The 19,783-nt window shown below is 36.3% G+C and overlaps 1 protein-coding gene across 3 annotated transcripts in view; it reads right to left on the reverse strand.

Moving 5' to 3' along the window:
* The window catches only part of LOC128922326 (uncharacterized), a 323,101-nt gene that overhangs the window by 178,795 nt on the left and 124,523 nt on the right, over positions 1 to 19,783 (reverse strand). For all 3 annotated transcript variants that reach the window (XR_008471557.1, XM_054232397.1, XM_054232396.1), the window contains exon 2: positions 12,000 to 12,253. Coding sequence is in view for 2 of the 3 variants with exons in the window: in XM_054232397.1 (XP_054088372.1) it covers positions 12,000 to 12,079 (80 nt within the window). In the remaining variant the exon portion in view is untranslated. The remainder of the gene's footprint in view (positions 1 to 11,999; positions 12,254 to 19,783) is intronic.

Here is a 19,783-nt window from a genome sequence, read left to right on the forward strand (position 1 = left end):
ATACTCGGTCTCGTGAGTCCAAATTCTGAGTCAATTTGATAAAATGGCTTCAGTTCGATCTTTAAGTTATATGTTCCTGGGTTTCTTACAGATCCTTTTAGAAGATAACTAACCGATTTCCTTAGCACTCGATCTAGCGACATTGAAGTAAGAACTATCTTCCGTTAGCTAATCAAGTTTGCTCAATGATTAAAGAATAAAAATTAGACACCAAAATGGCTCTAGATCATCCTCAATGGAAAGACTTCGAGCCAAGATGAGTCAGCTTTTGAACGACGATGTAGAAAGAGAAAACTAAGGAAGTGAATGGACCGACGGATTTGATACCTTCCTGAGCGGGCTTACTGAGGAACAGAGGAAATAACGACTCCATTGAAAGAAGAACAGAAAGCTTTGAGTATGACAGGACCACTGAGAGAATTTATTGGATGGAGAGTCCTAATTGCCAATAAAATGTGGAGAGGGAAAACTCATTAACATTCATTCGAATGAAAAGGTAAACGATAGAGAGATTTTCGAAAGGTCAACGAAAGTGAACAGAATGTCGAGTATAAGTTGGAATCGATCTGGACAAATCAAAGGAGGTCATCACAAAAAAATTAAACTAGTTGTAGGATTTCATACTACTTTCAGCGTTAGTAAATTTGGATGAAGAAGCAGTTGAAGCCTATACTCAGCGAATCTCTTGATTATACACTCTCTCCAACGTCTTTCGACAACATAACTAACCAAATCCATTATATGTATATGTAACTGAGCTGTCGACAGTTCATATTTATTTACATTCACCACATAAAAGCTACTGATTTATGTCCTCGCATGTCAACACAGCGCGGTTTAACCCTTTAACTACCGACCAACAGCTGCCGAACGCATATTAATGTAAACGGAAATTTATTACCGCACTTGAACGCCGAAATGTATGCAATGCGCATGAAGACCAAACCTCAGCCGAGGCGGAGCGCACAAGGCGCCTACGTAAGGACACACGCATACTCAGCGGCGGCGTATTAAAATTCACGCATTTCACGAAATGCTGATGATGACACGACTCAATGGCGCTGCAGGTGCCAGCAGTAACAAGCGCGACCAAAAAAAAAAAATATGCAGAAAAAACAACAACAATAATAACGGTAAAAAACACAAATTAACAACAATAGGCCGACATGTAAAAGGCAATAATAAGCATAATGTAAAGTGAAAATAAAGCAGTTCGAATGCCGTGCAACGTTGGTCGTGCGCTATAATTGCCACAGCGCCATTTTAAAAGCTGTCTCATAATCGAGCGCTATTTGCCGCTTTCATTACGTGCAGTGTGAGTGTATGTAACGGTACATTATATATACATATTTTGTTTGTGCTTGTAAATGAGCGTGACGCGCGCGCGGTTTCAGCTGCTTAACAAGTCATTTGCGATAACTTTTTGTGTATTTATGGGCAATTTTTGCAAGATGATAGGGTTGCCAGATGCGATTAATTTTTAATAAAGTACATGAATTCATAGAATAAATAGAACTATAAAACCAAAACATGTCGAAAAATACTTAAAAAGCTCACAGACTGAAGCTTTTGCTCAATGAAAAGCTCTGTCGAAATCTCGCGAAGGTATGGAAATGGAAGTAACTTGACCTATAAACTCAACAATTGTCGAAAAAATACTTAAAAAGCTCACAGACTTAAGCTTTTGCTTAGTGAAAAGCTCTGTCGAAAGCTCGTGAGACAGAAATAATTATCCTAAAATGAGAACTTCTACACAAACTCCTCTTAGTAGTCTTATTTTAACCCTTAAAAAAAACTTGTAGTACTAATGAAATATCAAACCAAACGAATTGTTCTATTTACGATATTCTACTTTATCTACCTTGTTAATCCTTGACCACCATGATAATCAAGAATAGTTTGGGATCAGAAACTTTATTAACTTCAGAGGTCAGTTCTAGAAAAAAATAAGTCAGTTTATTATTAGTTATTCCTTTACCTCTTCTTCAGCTTATGGAATTCAACCTGGATCCATCAGACTTTAGACAAATAGGTTGTGATCACGTGAATTTTCTTCAAAAAGTGTAGAAATCACTTTTTTAGGTTCCGAAAGTCGTTCCAAAAACTAACAAAAAATATCCTGAGGATATGGACGATAGAGGCCTTACAATTACACAGCCACACAAAAAAAAAATTGTGTCATGACCTGGAGCTCTTACTATGTGCACTATATGTTTTTGGGGTCGCTGACATAACCCCAAAAACCAATATGGCGGACAGCGATTTTTAAAATTCATCGGATTCGCATGAAACTCGTTATTCGGGGATATTTGGGGTCGCTGATTATGAAACCTATGTCGGTTTTGCAAAATTCAAAATTTTAGAAAATTCTACTGAAGCTACCTTGAATATTTTTGTAAATACGTTCCGGGACTTTATAGGATTCCGAGGTATTTATAAGACAACGATGATCTGACAAGCTGAACGAGGTTTGAAACAGCTTAACCTGTAGAGAGGACGACGTATCTCGATTGAGCTGGATCATAATTATGGATAAGAAATTCTCGCAAACGCCAAAGTCAAGTCGGAAAGGGACTAGAAAGTGTTTCAAGTAAAGATTTTTATTGGGATTTTGAAGCTTCCTGCAATGAAAAATGCAGAGTTCGTGAAAGTCTGTGGAATGCGCTTACTGAAGATTTAAACAGAGTAATACAAAGCCAAAAGTAGTTCTGCTGACGGCCTCCCATAACTGGAGCTCTGGAACTCTGGACCACATTATTGTAAATCTTCCGTATAGTCTGAAAAAGGATTGAGGGCAAACCGAACTACTGCAGAGCTCGCGCGTAAAATAGTTTATTTTGGTTTTTAGAAAAAATATGGCAATCCTGCATCGAAGCTATCACCTACCACGCTCCATACTACATCTTGTCTCGCCTACTTAATAATTTCCACGCGAAAACCTTAAATGACAGCAGCGCGCCTACAGTAGCCAAACGAAAGGATAATCACGCTTCGTAAAGATACCGTTGCAAGGATGAAACGACAATTTAACGGTTGAGTTGTGAGTTAAATGGCAAGAAGAAAAAAAAAACAGAAACAAAAATATAAATATAAATAAATTCGTAAGTGGTTGACGTTGGAAGCACAAGAAAAAAAAACCGAAGAAAACGGAATGCAAAAATAAAATTGCTGAAAATGAAAAATTATCATAAAGTCACTTTATTAATACGAAACGGTGGCGGCGATATCACCGTCGCGACGCCAACAGTCAGGCGTCCCACAACAAGCTATCAAACTAACTGTCAGCTAAATAACCTGACAGCCACCAATATACACGTAGATATACGATTGTCAACAAGCTGCCATAGAGTTGGAGAAATATTTCATGTTGCATGTGGCATGTGGCATGCGAGAAAATTATCAATACCTCCTACTTTCTTAAAAAAAATTCAAACGAAACTCTTCAGTAACCCACTTTTCCAGCAAACTAAAAGACATTTAACCGTACAAATTTTGCAGCGGCGGGTTCCACCTTCCCTCGCTGCTTTACGCTAAACTTATATTTTTTAATAGTATAATAAGCAGGCGGCGCTAGAGACTATCTGCTGCAAGCAACCATTCCACGGAGCTCCCAGCGACCAACAACTGTCGAGTCGGAAAACTTTTGATTCATTTTTTTCTTCCATTACTCCGCTTTTGTCAACAACACGCTTCGTATGCATTCGCCGCAAGCAGCTATAATTGACAAATTGAGTTGGAGTCGGAGTCGAGGTCTTACTGCTGATGGCGAGTCGCTTCGCATTGGTGGTTGTCTTGTACGACTAACTACTGTGTTAGTTGGACTTAAGCTCACGCGGTTGGCGAGTTGACGCACGAAATTAATTTCAATTCATATGCAATTATCGCAATCATCCAGCGAACTTACGAAATTATTTTCGGTAGCCCCTTACTGCCACGCATTTTTGGTATTTGATTGGGGTTTGGTGGGTCGTAGTGCAGCCCACGCTACTTTTACTGCTGCTTGGTGTTGCTGCACTCAACATGGCTGACAGTCACTTCGTAGTAGACGCCCGTATTTCGTGGTTGTCACGAAGGTTTCTCGAGGAAGTAGGGAATAAATAATAATTAATTTTTGAAGAATTAATGAGGAACCGTATGGAAGCAGATGGTACCCTCATTTCTTATATCGGGATTCACGGTAGTCCATTATACACTCAGATTCTAAGATTGTATTTCTACAGAAGATACTTCAATACCTCTCTTGTTCTCGAAGTGAGAATCTATTTCCAATCGCTTGGGGCGTGTTTTAAGTCGAAAGCTTACTTATACTCATAGTTTCCGCCCGTTTTTTTTTTTTTGAGTCCCAGTCAATTCTATCCTTGGAATAGTTCTCAGCTCTTTTTATTGAGCTTTCCATAATGGTACCAATTTTGTAAGTATGTACTCGATCCAAGAGGCTGTGGTCCATTTTCATAGCACCTGACATTCAACTCTTAATTCGCAGCGAACCACATTCCATACTTCCATACAATTTGGCATTTTTAAAACAAGGACCAATCATCGCTATTTACATTCCAAACCTTTCTGGATCTAAGGGATCCACATCTGCCCTGTCCGTCGCATTGAGTGGCCTGTTGGCTTTGTAGTCCAAGCGGTCCGAGAAGTATTCCTTCTATACATTTATTTTTTTCCTCTTCTATTGATGCTGTAACTACTAAAGCGGCTCGACGAATCCAATTCGATTCCGCAAGCGAATAATTAATCACGTCATCGGTAAGGCCCTCTACTTATTTTATGATCCGTATTTCAGTGCATGCCGACAATATGATCCGCCAATGATTCTATTCTACTCGGAGCTCTTGAAACACAAGTCCTACAGAGTACCTCACCTACCTCCAAATGTCGAGGAACCTTCCGCAGAGCCTTTATGTTGTTATACTTTGCACTTTCTAGATATAAGGGCTCCATCCAAAGGAACCCTGTTTCTAAAACTGGATCTGACTTCTACTTCTTTTATAACCAGTATTTCAGTCCATGCGGACAATAAGTACTGTACCAATGTAATCGTTAGACTCGGAGCTCTTGAAACCAAAATCCCACAGAGTCCATCTCTAACTCACAAATGTCCAGGAACTTTTCGCAAAGCATTTATCTCAAACATTTTTGTACTTTCTAGTTATGAAGATGTTATCAAAAGGTTGTGTTTCTAAAACTCGATTGACGGGCTGTGAAAATGATCCGTTGTACTTTTGATGAAGTCAGATAGTCACTATTATCCAAGCGAGCCCTGCCATGTCGACCAAACTGCCAAAATACTTGGCAGATTAAGGATGAGATTTTCTAACCGTTCGAAAGACCAGGTGAAGCAAGACATACCACAGAAAAGTGTCTAATTCCGTCTGGCTTTGAAAAGACCAACGTTTAATTGTTTAGTCGGCCGTAAACGCTTTGAACTTCGTCCCTACCCCTGTGTCACCATTTCGGGAGTTACGTTACACCAAAAAAGCGCTTGTTGCACCAAAAGCTCTTTCACCACCACGAATCAAAAACTTTCGAAAACGTAAACAAACAAATAAAACAACAAATCAGCACACAAAATAGCCTAAGACGCTGTGAAAAAAGTGGCCAAATAATGAAAACTTTGTCTGCTGACGTCTGTGGTTATAAGTTTTGTTTGACGTGGCATGTTAATTGACTTGTAAATTTGTTAAACAAAACCAGCTGCGATGTAAGTTTTTATGACAAAGCCACGTAAGGGATTTACGTGTGATTTTTTCGACTAGGAAAGTGCTGTCCTTTGGTATTATGTAAGGAATGAAGTGATTATTGACATTTAAGAAAGTTGTAATTAGAACAAAATTGCGCTTTTTTATGCTTTAATTGTTATAATGAGGGTAACTTGGAGTTGCCAAACCTTGAAGAAAACCAAGAAGTTTTTTTAGGAAGAAAAAGGAATGGAAGGAAGACTACAAAAAGTCAAAAGCTTGGGTCGACTAAAGTTCATGTTTTTTTTCTAAGCAACACTGTGTTTTCTTTACCTCAAGGATATTAGAAGACTCCTGCTCAATTTGAGTTTTTCAACTTCTACCTACACACAGTCAGTTAGTCCAAACACGTGCTTCCTTCATATAGTACATCCTTCTCCCCTTTTTATTGTGAAAATCACTTTCCAGCTTCAGTTGCATCGCCTGCTGTGATTTTATGAGGCGCGTATATATATTTCCAACAACTCAGCAGAAATGCGCGCAGAAATTATTATAATACAAATGCCTTTGTAGAAACTTGGAGACTGTTAACCCCCATCTAATACTTATATACTGGAGAATAAGTACCAATATGAAGTACAGTGTTTAATATATTAAAAAATCTATGTAAATGAAGTCAAAGAAATGCAATTTTTCCCGATTTTAGGAGAGATGTATCAATAAGAAAAATTATATGTAAGGAACCCAGACAAGCGAATTTCTAGATGCTACCGTGATTATATCGCGGTTCGAGCTTTCTAACAAAGGTGAATTTTCTTGTAATATAAGTGAGAGATCTTCACCTAAGAGAGATCTAATCCTCTTCTTACTTCTTCAAAAAAGCCTTTTAAAAATAGTTCAAGATCGGTTCAAGATTATTTTTTTCTCATTGCTCAGATCGCTGTTTAAATTCTCTGGGAATGGTTGGTTTCCTAAAATTCCGAGTTCCAAATTCATTATTTCTAGTGATTCCAAACTCCGAACATTTAATTAGAATACTGCCTCGAAATATGCCGTTGGAAGTACAAGAATGGGCTCAATGAATGCGTTTAGTCCCTTGCCTTTAACATAAATTTTTCTTGTTGTTACTGTACAGTAAATGATTAGTTCGCAGTTGGAGTTCTTCATCAATAATTGAATGCTTATAAAAGAGTCCCAAGACCATTACTTCTTGTGGCATGGTTGGTATGGCAGTGCTATATTGAGAGATAAGCGTCCTTCTATGATGGATTTGGTTTGTGAAAGAAATCCGCCTTAGAATAATTAAAGACTGTTAAAAAATCGGTCTATGTGGACTTTGCTAGGCTATTTCAGAATACTTTATAAGAATTCTTAACAAATAAGTTCTGCTAGCGGTAGAAAGCTCGACAGTCCCCAATACCGACAGTAACGATTCCAAATTTCGTTGTCGTTGAAGATCAAGTATAAATAGAAAGTAATTAGCTACAAGAACCAATATTTTCCATCGCCGAAGTATACCGAAACCCAATAAAATACATATCAAACTCTTAAGGACCGAAATGAATTCCTCCTACCGACACTTCAGCGCTAGGAGCTTCAAAATCGTCGCTATGGTCATCAAACTGACAGCAACGATTGTAAATTTGGGGACGTCGTTGAAGTTCCACGTCTGAGAGAGAAACTTTTCGATTCTCGGAAAGAACTCTTAACAAATAAGATCTGATAGCCGTAGAAAACGATAGAATTCTCGATGTTAGGATTACAAATTAGTGGAAGCCGTTGAAGCTGCAGCACAAATAGAAAGTAATTAGCTACAAGGACCAAATTTTCCATCGCCGAAGTATACCGAAATCCAATAAAACACACCCTTAAGGACCGAAATGAAGCATTCCTAACAAGACTTCAGCGCTAGGAGCTTCAAACTCGATTGAAGTCGATAAAGCTCCAGTAAAGTAAGTAAATAGCCCCAGTGTCCATAGTTTTTCATCACCGAAGTATAGTGGAACCGAATAAAGCACATATAAAACCCTTAAGTACCGAAATAAAGCCTTCTTATCGAGACATCAGCGATAAGAGCTTCAAACTCGTCTCTGCAATAGGGTTATATGTAAATTTCCGATACTGAAACTAATAATTTTGCACCAACCACCGCCGACAGCAAACACTGTACAACAATACAACACTGAAGGGTAGTTCCGTGCGACCCGCTGTTCGGGCTGCCTGATGTGCAAGACACTATATACATGGATAAAACGACGGAAGGAATTGCAAATCGCAATTTTTTCGCCAAACCACACAGCCAAACAACAATTGCGATAAATGTCAGCAATCAAAGCAACAACAACAACTAAAATACCTAAGCAATAATAAACACACTATCATAACAACAATTACACATGTCTAACAAGCGCCGAGCGGATGTATTATTTCGACGCCTGTGGTGCGACGACCAAACAAACGGTTGGCAGGCGACATTAGAAGTACATTTAACGTATCGACAAATTATCGCCGTAGCGCGCAAACAGCGACAACAAATTATGCAGGATGCGAAGGAAGAATGACTGTGGGGTGCACCACGGAGTAAGTGTGAGTCCCAGCGTTGTGGAGTGGGGTAGTGACAGAGATAAGACTACATTGGCGTAACAGTATTAAGCTGTGGTGAGATAAGCTGCTAAAACTTTCGGAAACTTTCCTTTTCTCTATTTTTTTCTGTTCGCAGACAAATAATTCATTTGCAATTTTGTGGTTGAGTGACGGAGAAGAGCCGGGGTACCAAGTAAGAAAATCACTGCAGTTGTTTAGCAAGTTGACGTCATCGGTGCTGAGGCAGCAGTGTTGAAATGATTACGTGAGTTGAAATGGCACGCAGCGCTGGAAGGTCGACAGCTAGGAGCTTGGTTGGGGTCCACGAACTCGGCCGAATCGGACAGTCAGCTGGGCATCTTGCGACACTGCCACTGCGGTCGTCTTAACCGCAAGAGTCACTAAGCCACAAGCATACTTTTCACTTTGCGCGTTTCACACACGCTGAGCGCAGGCATGAAACCTCGGTGGGTGGAAGGGGGGTCGGTCGTATCGTGGTACGCTGTTCCGATTGCGCGCACGATGATTTGATAATGAAGTTAATATGCACGATTGCGCGTTTCTGTGAAACAACCTTCGTTGTTCTTTCTAAGGGATGACAGTTGACTAACTCTTCTTGTTGTGGCATGGATATCCGTTACAAGACACTGCGTGAGCTCACTTTATTGCACCCACACACCCACAATATGGAATCACTTGAGTGGACTGCTTTGCACATATCTGCGTTAGAAATCGCTAGAGTTGCGTCGCCTTGCGGTTTTTGCTGTTTTATTTTACATTTTTTTTTTTCTGTTGTCCTCCCTGTGACAGTAGTTAAATCTTTTATTGCATTGACAAAAGAAATTGATTATGGTATTATGTCGCCTCAGCGTCAAGTGTGATTAAGCGGACTTAACCCTCGTCTCATCAACTTTACTCACATCACAGTTGGACGGGGGTTTCTTTTGCCGTCAAACCACAAAATGTCAACTAACTTTCTTTGTACGGCCTTTCGTCGGCGACCACCTGCTGCTTTAATTGCTGTTTGACTGCGTTTATTGCGTTGCAATACATATATTAACGGTATTAAAACAAATTCATAACGGAAATTTTTTCCACTTTACCACAATTTGAAACACCCAGTAGCAACAAGAAAGGGATGTGGTGGAGGTAGTGTTGTGTGGAAAGGTTGTAGTATATTAAGAAATTCGGACAAGCTGTTAGATATATGACAGCTCCATGAGTTATAAGACATATTTACTCGGGTCAACTTAGAGGTTATGATCTAAATGGAAGCTCTTTGAGAAACAAGACCCATTTACATGTCTCAAGTGCCTGAGTTTAATCCAAAACGAGGTTCCTTGAGTTATAAGACTCATTTACATGTCTAAATCCACTGGATCTTATATAGGAAGCCTTCGAGCGATTTAATGATTCCTGCCTATAGCGGTATAAACTCATAAACCTTCGTCCGAAGATGTGTTTCGGAGACTCTGATCAAACAAGACGCAACTGAATATAGACAAGCCATCATTATATTCCTCTCCAAGAGTTCTTTAAATTCGACCTTATTAAGAAATATTCAACTCAACTTGTAATAGGTTCCACGAAACTCCATAAAACTGCGGTTCCGTTTTCAAGTTCAAGTTTGTGGTTCTCTAGATTCATTTTGTGGACTTGTTTCATATTTTCTGCAAGGCCAGATCATCAGCCTAGTTTAGACAGGCTCATACCTTCTGAGATCGCAGTCAGTTAGTCATTTTGTGGACTTTTTTCACACTTTCTGCGAGACCTGTTAAGGTACTTAGAAAGCCTCGGCTCTCCTGACATCACAGTTAGAATTTTTCTTCAGAAATAGGAGATTTGTGTAACTACATCACACTGATTAATGAAAGACTCTGAGCTGAAACTCTCTGGGTATTCAGAATTGGTGATTCTTTTTTACAGTTAGAGAGGAGATACAACTATTTTAAGGCTTTTATGCCACCAGCGATTGAATGAGAAAAGGAGAGTCTTAGGAAAGGCTTGCTTTTTGATCTTCAAATGACCTTTAGAACCTCATAACTTATAAAAGTAGTCGCTAAAGCTCTTGTAAAGCAAAGGATACTTACAAAACAGAAAATATAGAAGAAATTGATGGAGATTTTATTCAAATATACGCTTACTTTTTATGTCTATATTAAACACTGACAAGACAAGACTAAGTGGCTCATAGTAGTATGGAGAGGGGTTAAAACTCTTTCGCGAACCTCCCGAGATTTAATCCACTTTGTTTTGTGCAACATTTTTAAATGTTTATACAAAAAAACAGTTGATTTGTGGCTCTCATAAATTTAAAATATATGAAAAACATGCTCAACTTACCCCTCAGAATCCTTCTTCAGCCCATAAACATTGCGCTCGACAACAATAAGGCAAATGTAACAAATGCTTGCAAGTTGTGTGAATTAATTAATGTGACAAAGCAGAAAAACGTTGAATAGTAACCAAATACTGGGTAAGACTGTTTTTTTTTTATAAAAAATGTTTGAAAATATTTTCAAAAATAATTTTTATAAAAAAAAATGTTAACATTTTTCAAAAATAGTTATTATAAAAAATGTTTAAAAAAATGTAATAAAAAAGTATTGAAAAAATAGTTGTTATACAAATATTTTTTAAAATTATATAAAAAGAAAGTTATTGTGTAAGAAATCTGAAAAAATTATTTTTATGTAATAAATATATATTCAATTTGTAAATTATTATTTTTTATTAAAGTCTGTTTTAAAGGATGTTTTCAAATATTAAAAAATATATGGGGACCAACTTGAAAAAATTATATAAATTTCAAAAACTATTAAAATTTTCATAATAAATGCTTGAAAGTCTTAAAAATATTTTTTTATAAAAAAAATTTTGAAAAAAGACTTTTTGAAAAATATATATATTCAAAAATAATTTAAATTAAAAAAATTAAAAAAAATATGTTTTGTTTAAGTTTTCCAAAAAAATTATATAAATTTCAATAACTACTAAAATTTAAAAATAAAAAATATCGAAAAAATTTTCAAAAATAATTTTTATAAAAAAATTTGATAAACACATTTTTATAAAAAAAAAAATGAATAACAAATTTTTGAATATTATGTAAAAAATTACGAAAATTTATACAATTTTTATAAAAAAATTTGAAAAACAAATTTTTGAATATTATATAAAAAAATTTCGAAAATAATTTAAATAAAAAAAGTGAAAAATTATAATATTTTTTCCATTTTATATTTAAAAAAATATTTTTATAAAGAAATCTTAAAAATAAAAACTTAAAAATAAAATTTTATTAAAACTTTCCAAAAAATATTTTGAAATATTTCAAAAAAATTATAAGAATGAACTTAAATAAATTATATAAATTTCGATAACTATTAAAATTAAAAAAAAAAAAATTTATAAAAAAAAATTCCAAAAAGAATTTTAATAAACAAAAAAATATTTTCAAATGATTTTTGAAATTTATATAATTAAAAATTAATTTATATAAAATAAAGTTTTAAAAAAATATTTTTATAAAAATTTCATTAAAAAATCTTTGTCAAGAAGTTTGATCTACGGAAAAAAATTTATAAGGGCCAATTTAAAAAATATATATATATAAATCGCAGTAAGTATTCAAATTTAAAACCAAATATTTTTGTAAAAAAAAAAATATTTTAAAAAAATAGATAAAAGGAAAAAAAAATTGTATAAAACATAACAGAAAATTTCACTTACCTTGCAATAAAATTGTCGTAGAATTCGTAGTTTAAAAATTGCACACATCCTGTATTATTGTTGATCTCACATAACCACATTACTGCAACTCCATATAGCGCTGGCCACTATTTCTCTATATTCAACTCATTTCCAACATGCCCGCACTAAGGATGTCGGAAATATGGACAATGTGCCGACTATTGCACGCTTGTTGGCAATAGTTTAACACCAAGTTTAAAAAGTTTAAGCAGCGACCGCAAAAAGACCGCAAACTGAAAAGAGAAGATGAGAAAAAAACAACAATATTAAAACTATATTTTCATGTATTAGTCTGTGCAGAAATTTTGAAATGGAACTTTAAAATATATATAGGTATACACAACTATAATAACACATAACTATAAAGTGTACACGCTGCAACGCCTGTGTGTATGCTAAGCTTTACACACTGAGTGCCGCCGGCCAAAATTTCCACTAAATGTCTCTACTCCACATACCAACGGCATATTATGCAAATGAGCGGACAGTTTCAGGATGATACTAGTTAGTTACAAAGTTCATAAACAATAGAAGGTAGAGAACGTTGAGAGTCACAATATGTTTTGTTCTTTCAACTACGAAATATAGTACTTTGGGATGAACTGAGAGCGAATCTGATAGAGGAGGAGCAATGCGAACAGCAACTGTTTGAAATTCAAGAACATAGAAATGATTATGAACATAATAGAGAGTTTCAAGAAGATTAGATGGAATAGATGTGGGTGAAGATAGGATAGTATACAAAGGAGATGAATAAAGTATACGAAAATATACCAAATGAGGTAGAGAGCTTCTTCAATTATTTTTGGTATGGGTTCCGCTCTTCTCTCCCAACATCAGAGGATCTTTTAAGTCAAAAATCCGACCAGTGGCCCTAAGGGGCCACTTTTAGAGTCGCTCATAACTTCAATAGTAGTCAAATCGCTTTATATTACGGAACTCTAATCAATTATTATTTCACGATCACACAGAGCCTTGAGGTCGTAAAGCTCTACTCATTCGTTCCTCAATTCGTGTCCGTCGGGGACATAGCAAAAACTACAGGAAAATGTAGGTTGACCTCTTCACTGTTGACAATTTACCGCTAAGTTATAGACTTAGACATTTTTTTTAATTGAAAGCCAACAAAAGTGAAGAGTTGAAGAGTTGAGTGAAAGATCAATTTTTTCTTTCAGAAGCTTCAGTAATAACATTTTTTGGAAAATGTTAGAATTTCTGTGGAACGTTTGAAAGATATCAAATATAGAGCTAGAGACCTCAAATTGAATCTGAAGAAATCCCTTTTACTCAATAAATAATGTGGAGCAAGGACCGTTACTATCGAAAAGGAATAGATAATAGTTAATCCTTACAAAAAATTAGATTATGATATGAAAGCGATAAGAAAAAGAGATATATGACAAAATGAGATCAGATCTCCCCAGATTAAATGAAATTTAAGATGAGTTAAAAGAGAGACATGATCAGATGATGATATAAAAAGATGAGATGGACGAAATGTGGTGGAATGACACGAGGAGGAAGATTATGAGAAGGAATGAGATAAGATAAAGGGGTTTGAAATGAGACAGGTTGAGATAAGATGGGACGAAATGAGTTGAGTTGAGATAAGATGAGATAACATGAAAGATGAGACGAGATGAAATGAAATCAAAGGAGAGGAGAGATGAGATGAGACAGAAGAAGGTGAGATGACAGGATAGATAATTATATTAGATGAGATCAGCAGAGCCGGTGTGATGGGGTGACATGATTTAAGATGAGATGAGACGGAACGAGATGACATGATACTAGAATAAATTGGATTAGATGAGATCAGCCGAGCCGATGAAATGGGATGTCATAAGATAAGATGATAAGAGGTTAGAACAGATCAGATGAGATCAAACGATGTGATGAGATCAGATGATGTGAGATGAGATGAAATGAGATGAAACATCTTTCAGATGAGATGAGATCAAAGGAGAGGAGAGATAAGATTAGATCAAATGAGATGAGACGGAACAAGGTGAGATGAAAAGATAGATAATTATATTAGATGAGATCAGCTGGGATGGGACGGATCAGATAAGATGAGATGAGATCAGCCGAGCCGATGAGATGAGATGACGTGATTTAAGATGATATGAGATGATACTGGAATAAATTAGATTAGATGAGATCAGCCAAGCCGATTAGATGTGATGGGATAAGATGAGTAGTTAGTTATGATAATAGATCAGATCAGATATAATTAAACGATATGATGATGTGAGATGAGATGAAATGAGGTAAACGATGAGACGAGATGAGCTTAAATGAGAGAAGAAATGAGATCAGATGATGTGCGATGACTTAATAACGAAATATTTTAAAATGGAACAAGAAGAGATTCGTCGAAACGATATTAGATTAAATTATATCAGATTAAAATAGATTAGATGAGATCAGTTAAACCGATAAAAGATGAAATAAGTTCAGTTTATACGACAAGAAGCACGACGAGATGATATGAAAAGAAATAAGGCCAGTACAGATTAGATATAATATGATGAGGGAGGGATAGAAGTGAGTTTGGGTAAGATGAAACGAAATGAGAGCAGAGTACACGCAATACCCGCGACAAAACTAATTAATCCTTAAAATTATAATACAAGTGAGCCGATTTTATTAAACTGCGCCGATTCTAAATCAGATCAGATGAGATGTGATCAAAGCAAGATCAAACCATGTGATGAGATTAGAAGAAGAAGAGAGATGGGATCAGATGAGATGCAATGAGAAAAGATGATATGAGATATTTTCAATTGGAACACGAAGAGATTCGTCCAAACGATACGAGATTAGATTAGATGAGATCAGCCGATATAAGATGAAATAAGCCCAGATTACAACATAAGAAGCACGAAGAGATGTTATGAAAAGAAATTAAGCTAGTTCAGAATAGAACTGATATGAAGAAGAATGGAAAGAAATGAGTTTGGGTAAGTTGAAATGAATTGAGAACCGAAGATATATAATAACAAAAGTAATTAATCTTTAAAATTATGAAACAAGTGAGCCGATTCTATAAAACTGTCTTCGATGAATCTTCGAGTAATTCTTCTTCAAAGAATCTTAATTTCGTCTAAGAAAAGTCTCATGTCACTCAAGAAGCTTTCAACTCGTCATACCCTTCCTCCAACTTTCTGTCTTCTCGTGCTTAATTTCTCGTCAAATAATGCAAAGTATTTACATGTCAAACAACCGATAACAGCGACTAACCCTACCATCAGCATATGTCAGTATTGATTAGCATAAAAATTTCGATTCTTACAGAACAAATTTACGCAGCAAAGCATATTTTATTGAATACAAAATATGTAAATTTTCGAACCCATTGAATATTTGTGCATGTAAACGTATTGAATTAATTTCGGAAACAATTGCAACGAACATAGCGGCAACTGACATTTGGTTAACTGCTTAGATAAATGACAATAATAAAAACGTTGGTAAGCATTTAAGATAGCGCAAGTGATATAAATAAGGAGGGGTGCTGGAAAACACAAAAATAGAAAAAAAAAGAGTGAAGAAGAAGCAGCAAACTACAACTAAGGGTAGCGGTAGTTTAATGACAGTTGCGTACCAAGCGGTGAACAGAAGCGCACAAGCGAACGGAAGCAGACACCTGTGACCACAGGTGATCAACGCAAGAGCCCAACAAACAAAAAAAAAACAATGGCATTTGTGGAAAAAGCAATAAATAAATAAACGAAAATTATTTACAGTTGTAAAAAATGTCAATGAAATATGTAAATCAACAGTCAGCAGGCCGAAAGGGTTAAGCGACGCGGCTGCTCGGTCAACAGGGTGTGGGCTGTAACAGGAAAGCCAGACAACAACAGAAAAAAAATTGAATAAAAAAATTTACAAATTAACTTGCATACATAAAAATAAATGAAAATAAAAATTAAAGCAAACTGCAGCTAATAAAAGTTTACAACAACAAAAAATTGTAGAAAAAAGAATTGTGAGTAAAAAAACCATTTTCATTTAAAACCAATTCGACAAAATGCTAATGAGCTGTCATTTATCATTGCTGCTCGCCAAACTTTCCGACTCTGCACACACTTTCACAGTCACATTCAGCGTTCTGGGCCGCCGCAATGCGACCGCAATAAAAGCCAATCACATGTGACGCCCTACAACGCGTCGTTTAACTGCTTTTTGCCGCGCATAAAATTTAATGAAAATAAAAATTAATGCTTACTAACACATAGTTATAAACTTATTTATAGAAGAAATTGCTTAAATTTCACTACATTGACCGCGGGAACTCCATAAAAGTGGACATGCATCACTGAAGACGGAGCGAGGGATACCATTTTAACTTGAGCTCGAAACGACGCTCGTAGCTGGTGAAGTTATTGACTGCAAAACGACCTACTTAGGGCTTCTAGTCCCCGGCAGTTGACCACAAAAAGAATCCAATTAAAGAAGAATCAGAGCTTCGGAAGTCACTTAAAACTTTCGTAAAACCGTTGCTTGGGAAAGAATACGAAGACAAGTAGAATGAAAGTTGGAATCTGAAGCTTCAACGCATGTGACTAATGAAGAAGACCGATAACTACTTCATTCCTACGACCTCGGTTCTACGTAACCGGTACGGATCCTTATTTTTATTCAGCCTCAAATTACTTGGGAATGTTTTATGCCGCTAAGAAAAAAACAAAAAGCACCATTTCAATCATCTCATTGAAGGACCAGTGAAACAAGCTTTAGATAATGTTTCGTGACATATTTTAAGTTTCCACATACCACAATTTTCTCAGTTACTTCGAGAACCCTTAGTGTCCTCTCACAATAGCGAGCTTTCGAAGCACCTTTATCCGATGAACTTTGAAGACGGAACTGCAGATATAGCGTAGAGTGACGACAGAACCACATTAAATTGTACCCTCTTACTTTTACGAAATCCTAGCAACTTAAGCTTCGTAAAGAAGAACCTCAGTCACTTACTTCGACGTATTTTGTCTTTAGCTGACTGAACTGTATCATTAAGGCCGTAAGGATAACTTAGTCTATCTTCCTATCTATCTATCTAAGTCTATCGAAAGACTTCACAAAATCGATTATACAAAAGTTCTGAGACCTTAGCAATCCATGAGATACCTTATTAGAAAGTGGTTAAAAGCAAATCTGTCAATATATGTACATTTTTTCTTTGCTAGATCTGGAGACCTGTAACGTTTTCTTGATCTAGAAATCTGAAAAGCCTCTTCGGTGAACGTGAATTGGGTGGACTGAGACAATAAAATAAGTTATATGCACTAAAGACTACCTTGAACTGTAAAAAGTATCAAATTGTAGACTGGAGATGAGAAGTACTGATCTAATCAAGCACAGAAACTGTAAAAAATCATTCACTTAGGCTTCGAGTTTTAACTGTTAAGGGTGTAAGGGTTCTGACAATATTCTGTAATTCTAGAGCGATGGAGCCTACGGAGCCTGTATGAGATGGATCTGAATTCGACTGAAATGATAACTATCAACAGCAAACCTCTAAAAATAGTTCCATACAACAACAATAACAACTTATAAGCGCGGTCAGTGGACTTCTGGAGAGATATCTTTAAATGATTAATGGACTCTTGACACAATGGAGAGTATTACAAGCAATATGAAACGCATGCTGACCACGTCGAAGGCAGCCGAAGTAAAATTCGAAGTCTCGACTATTTAGACCCGCACCAGAGGGTCTTCCCGGTCTTGTTGAAAAAACTAAGTGGCAAAGAGCTTGGCTTAACCTGTCGTATATATATTTGTAGGTCACCTACAGTTAAGAAATGAAAGAAAGTAAAAGTGAATGAAAATACACAACAACAAAAAAAAACAATAATAATAACAACAATTACAGCATGTACAACATAAAAATGTTCTTTTCAGCTTCTAACTTTACACAATTTGCTGCGGTAATTGTGCAACGATTTGGCTATTGCTACCAAAATAAGTATTTATTTGCAATTATTGTTGTTGCTGTTGTTGTCGTTGTTGTCGTTGTTGTGTATTTTTCAGCTACTTTACTTTGTCTTACAACATTACATGGCACATGTAAAATATTTAAAATTCTCTCATGTGCGTTTTGCAGCAATTTTGTGGCAACAACTTTAGTGTGCAACATAAGCTATAGGTATATATATATATATATATATATATATATAACTGTATATATGTACATATGTACATATGTATATAAAAACAGGTCTTCAAGCATTTTTACATTTAATTTACACACGCATCGCTGATAAGTGATTTTTTCCAATTTTTTCTTCCTCTTTCCCAGCAGTATGCTTGTTGCCTCAACTGTACTTGTTGTTGTTAATGTTTTGCACAACAATTGCTGGCAAATATGCGTCGCCAACATATAAGGATATGCAGTGACAATAATTGAGATATCAACGGCAAACGGCAGCGGCGTCGCTATTTAATCGCCACAATGCCAATGGATGCGTTATTGTTGTTGCTTCTTCAAGCCAGTGTTTTTTTGCGCTGATGGTTGGCCAAATTGAAATAAATAAAAAAAATTCATTTGATTTAATGCCTGTGCCTTGTTGAGGTTATTGTTATTGATTACGTCGACAAATCGATTGACTGAAGCCGAAGTAGGCGCAACTGGAACCCCGGGTGTCGAAAGAAATTTCCATTCTTAGACGAGTTCTAATTTAAGATCACCAAAGATTCACGACAGCTCGGTAGGACCCGTGTGAAACCCGTGTGCGCTGATCTGAAGACTGACCCTATAAAACTGCTGTTTGGAAATACAGTCGAAGCGAAGTCGAAGCGTCTTAAAAGATCACGGTGGATTTGGATTAAATTTGATGCGAACCGCAAAGGTCCTACATCTCCAGTCCTCTAACTTTAGACGAATTAATTTCAACCAAAACTGAACTAGATAAAATCTGATAAGAAGACCAAAGATCGATACCAAAGTGACCATATTGCCTCTAAAATGGCATACATAGTCTTCAACTGTTGAGAAATCTCAATCCTAGGTTGGCTCGGCTGAAATCTCACATTACTACAATAAAAACAAGTCGCATCTACCGGCGACTCTAGGGTAAGGGTCTTCAGGGGACGACCTAATGGTCTCTGGTTCAAAATCCATCCAATATGACTAATGTGGCAGAGATCCAAGAATTATAAGACGTTTTCAGAAGAGAATGATTAAAATCGAAAGTATTGGATACGAAACAACTTTTATCATATTTGGGCCGAGGCCTCTGTGACCTTACTGCTTTGAAAAAAACCAGCATAGCCTTTAATTGTTGAGAAATATCAATACTAAGAGGGACTCGGCTATGATTTCACATTACTACAACAGAAACAAGTTCCATCTACCCCCAAGAACTATATGTCTTAAGGAAGCCTGTTAAAGCTTTTGGATTCTTTAACACATTATATAAAAATCAATCGGATTTCCTGAATCTATATTCTCTAATAATAATGGGTACTCATTTGTGAAAGTTTTACAAATTTCCAGTTTGGACTGATCTGGTTACCAAACGCTACCGAGCTCTAACAAAGGTTGGAAAACCACTAAACTAAACCGTAATCAAGCATATTATTCAGATATGAAGACCCGTTAACCCAGTTCCGAATTTATTTCTGTATACTTTCCTCTGGCGTTCCACTCTAAAGCGCCCTCTCACTTCACCGCAGCAGAACTCAAGGCCACATTCTAAGCACAATCCTAAATAAACGCCTGCCTATCAGCACTTTGAAGTGATTGAGAAATTATTGCG

The sequence above is a fragment of the Zeugodacus cucurbitae genome, chromosome 5 (assembly GCF_028554725.1).
Source record: "Zeugodacus cucurbitae isolate PBARC_wt_2022May chromosome 5, idZeuCucr1.2, whole genome shotgun sequence".
Classification (NCBI taxonomy): Eukaryota; Metazoa; Arthropoda; class Insecta; order Diptera; family Tephritidae; genus Zeugodacus; species Zeugodacus cucurbitae.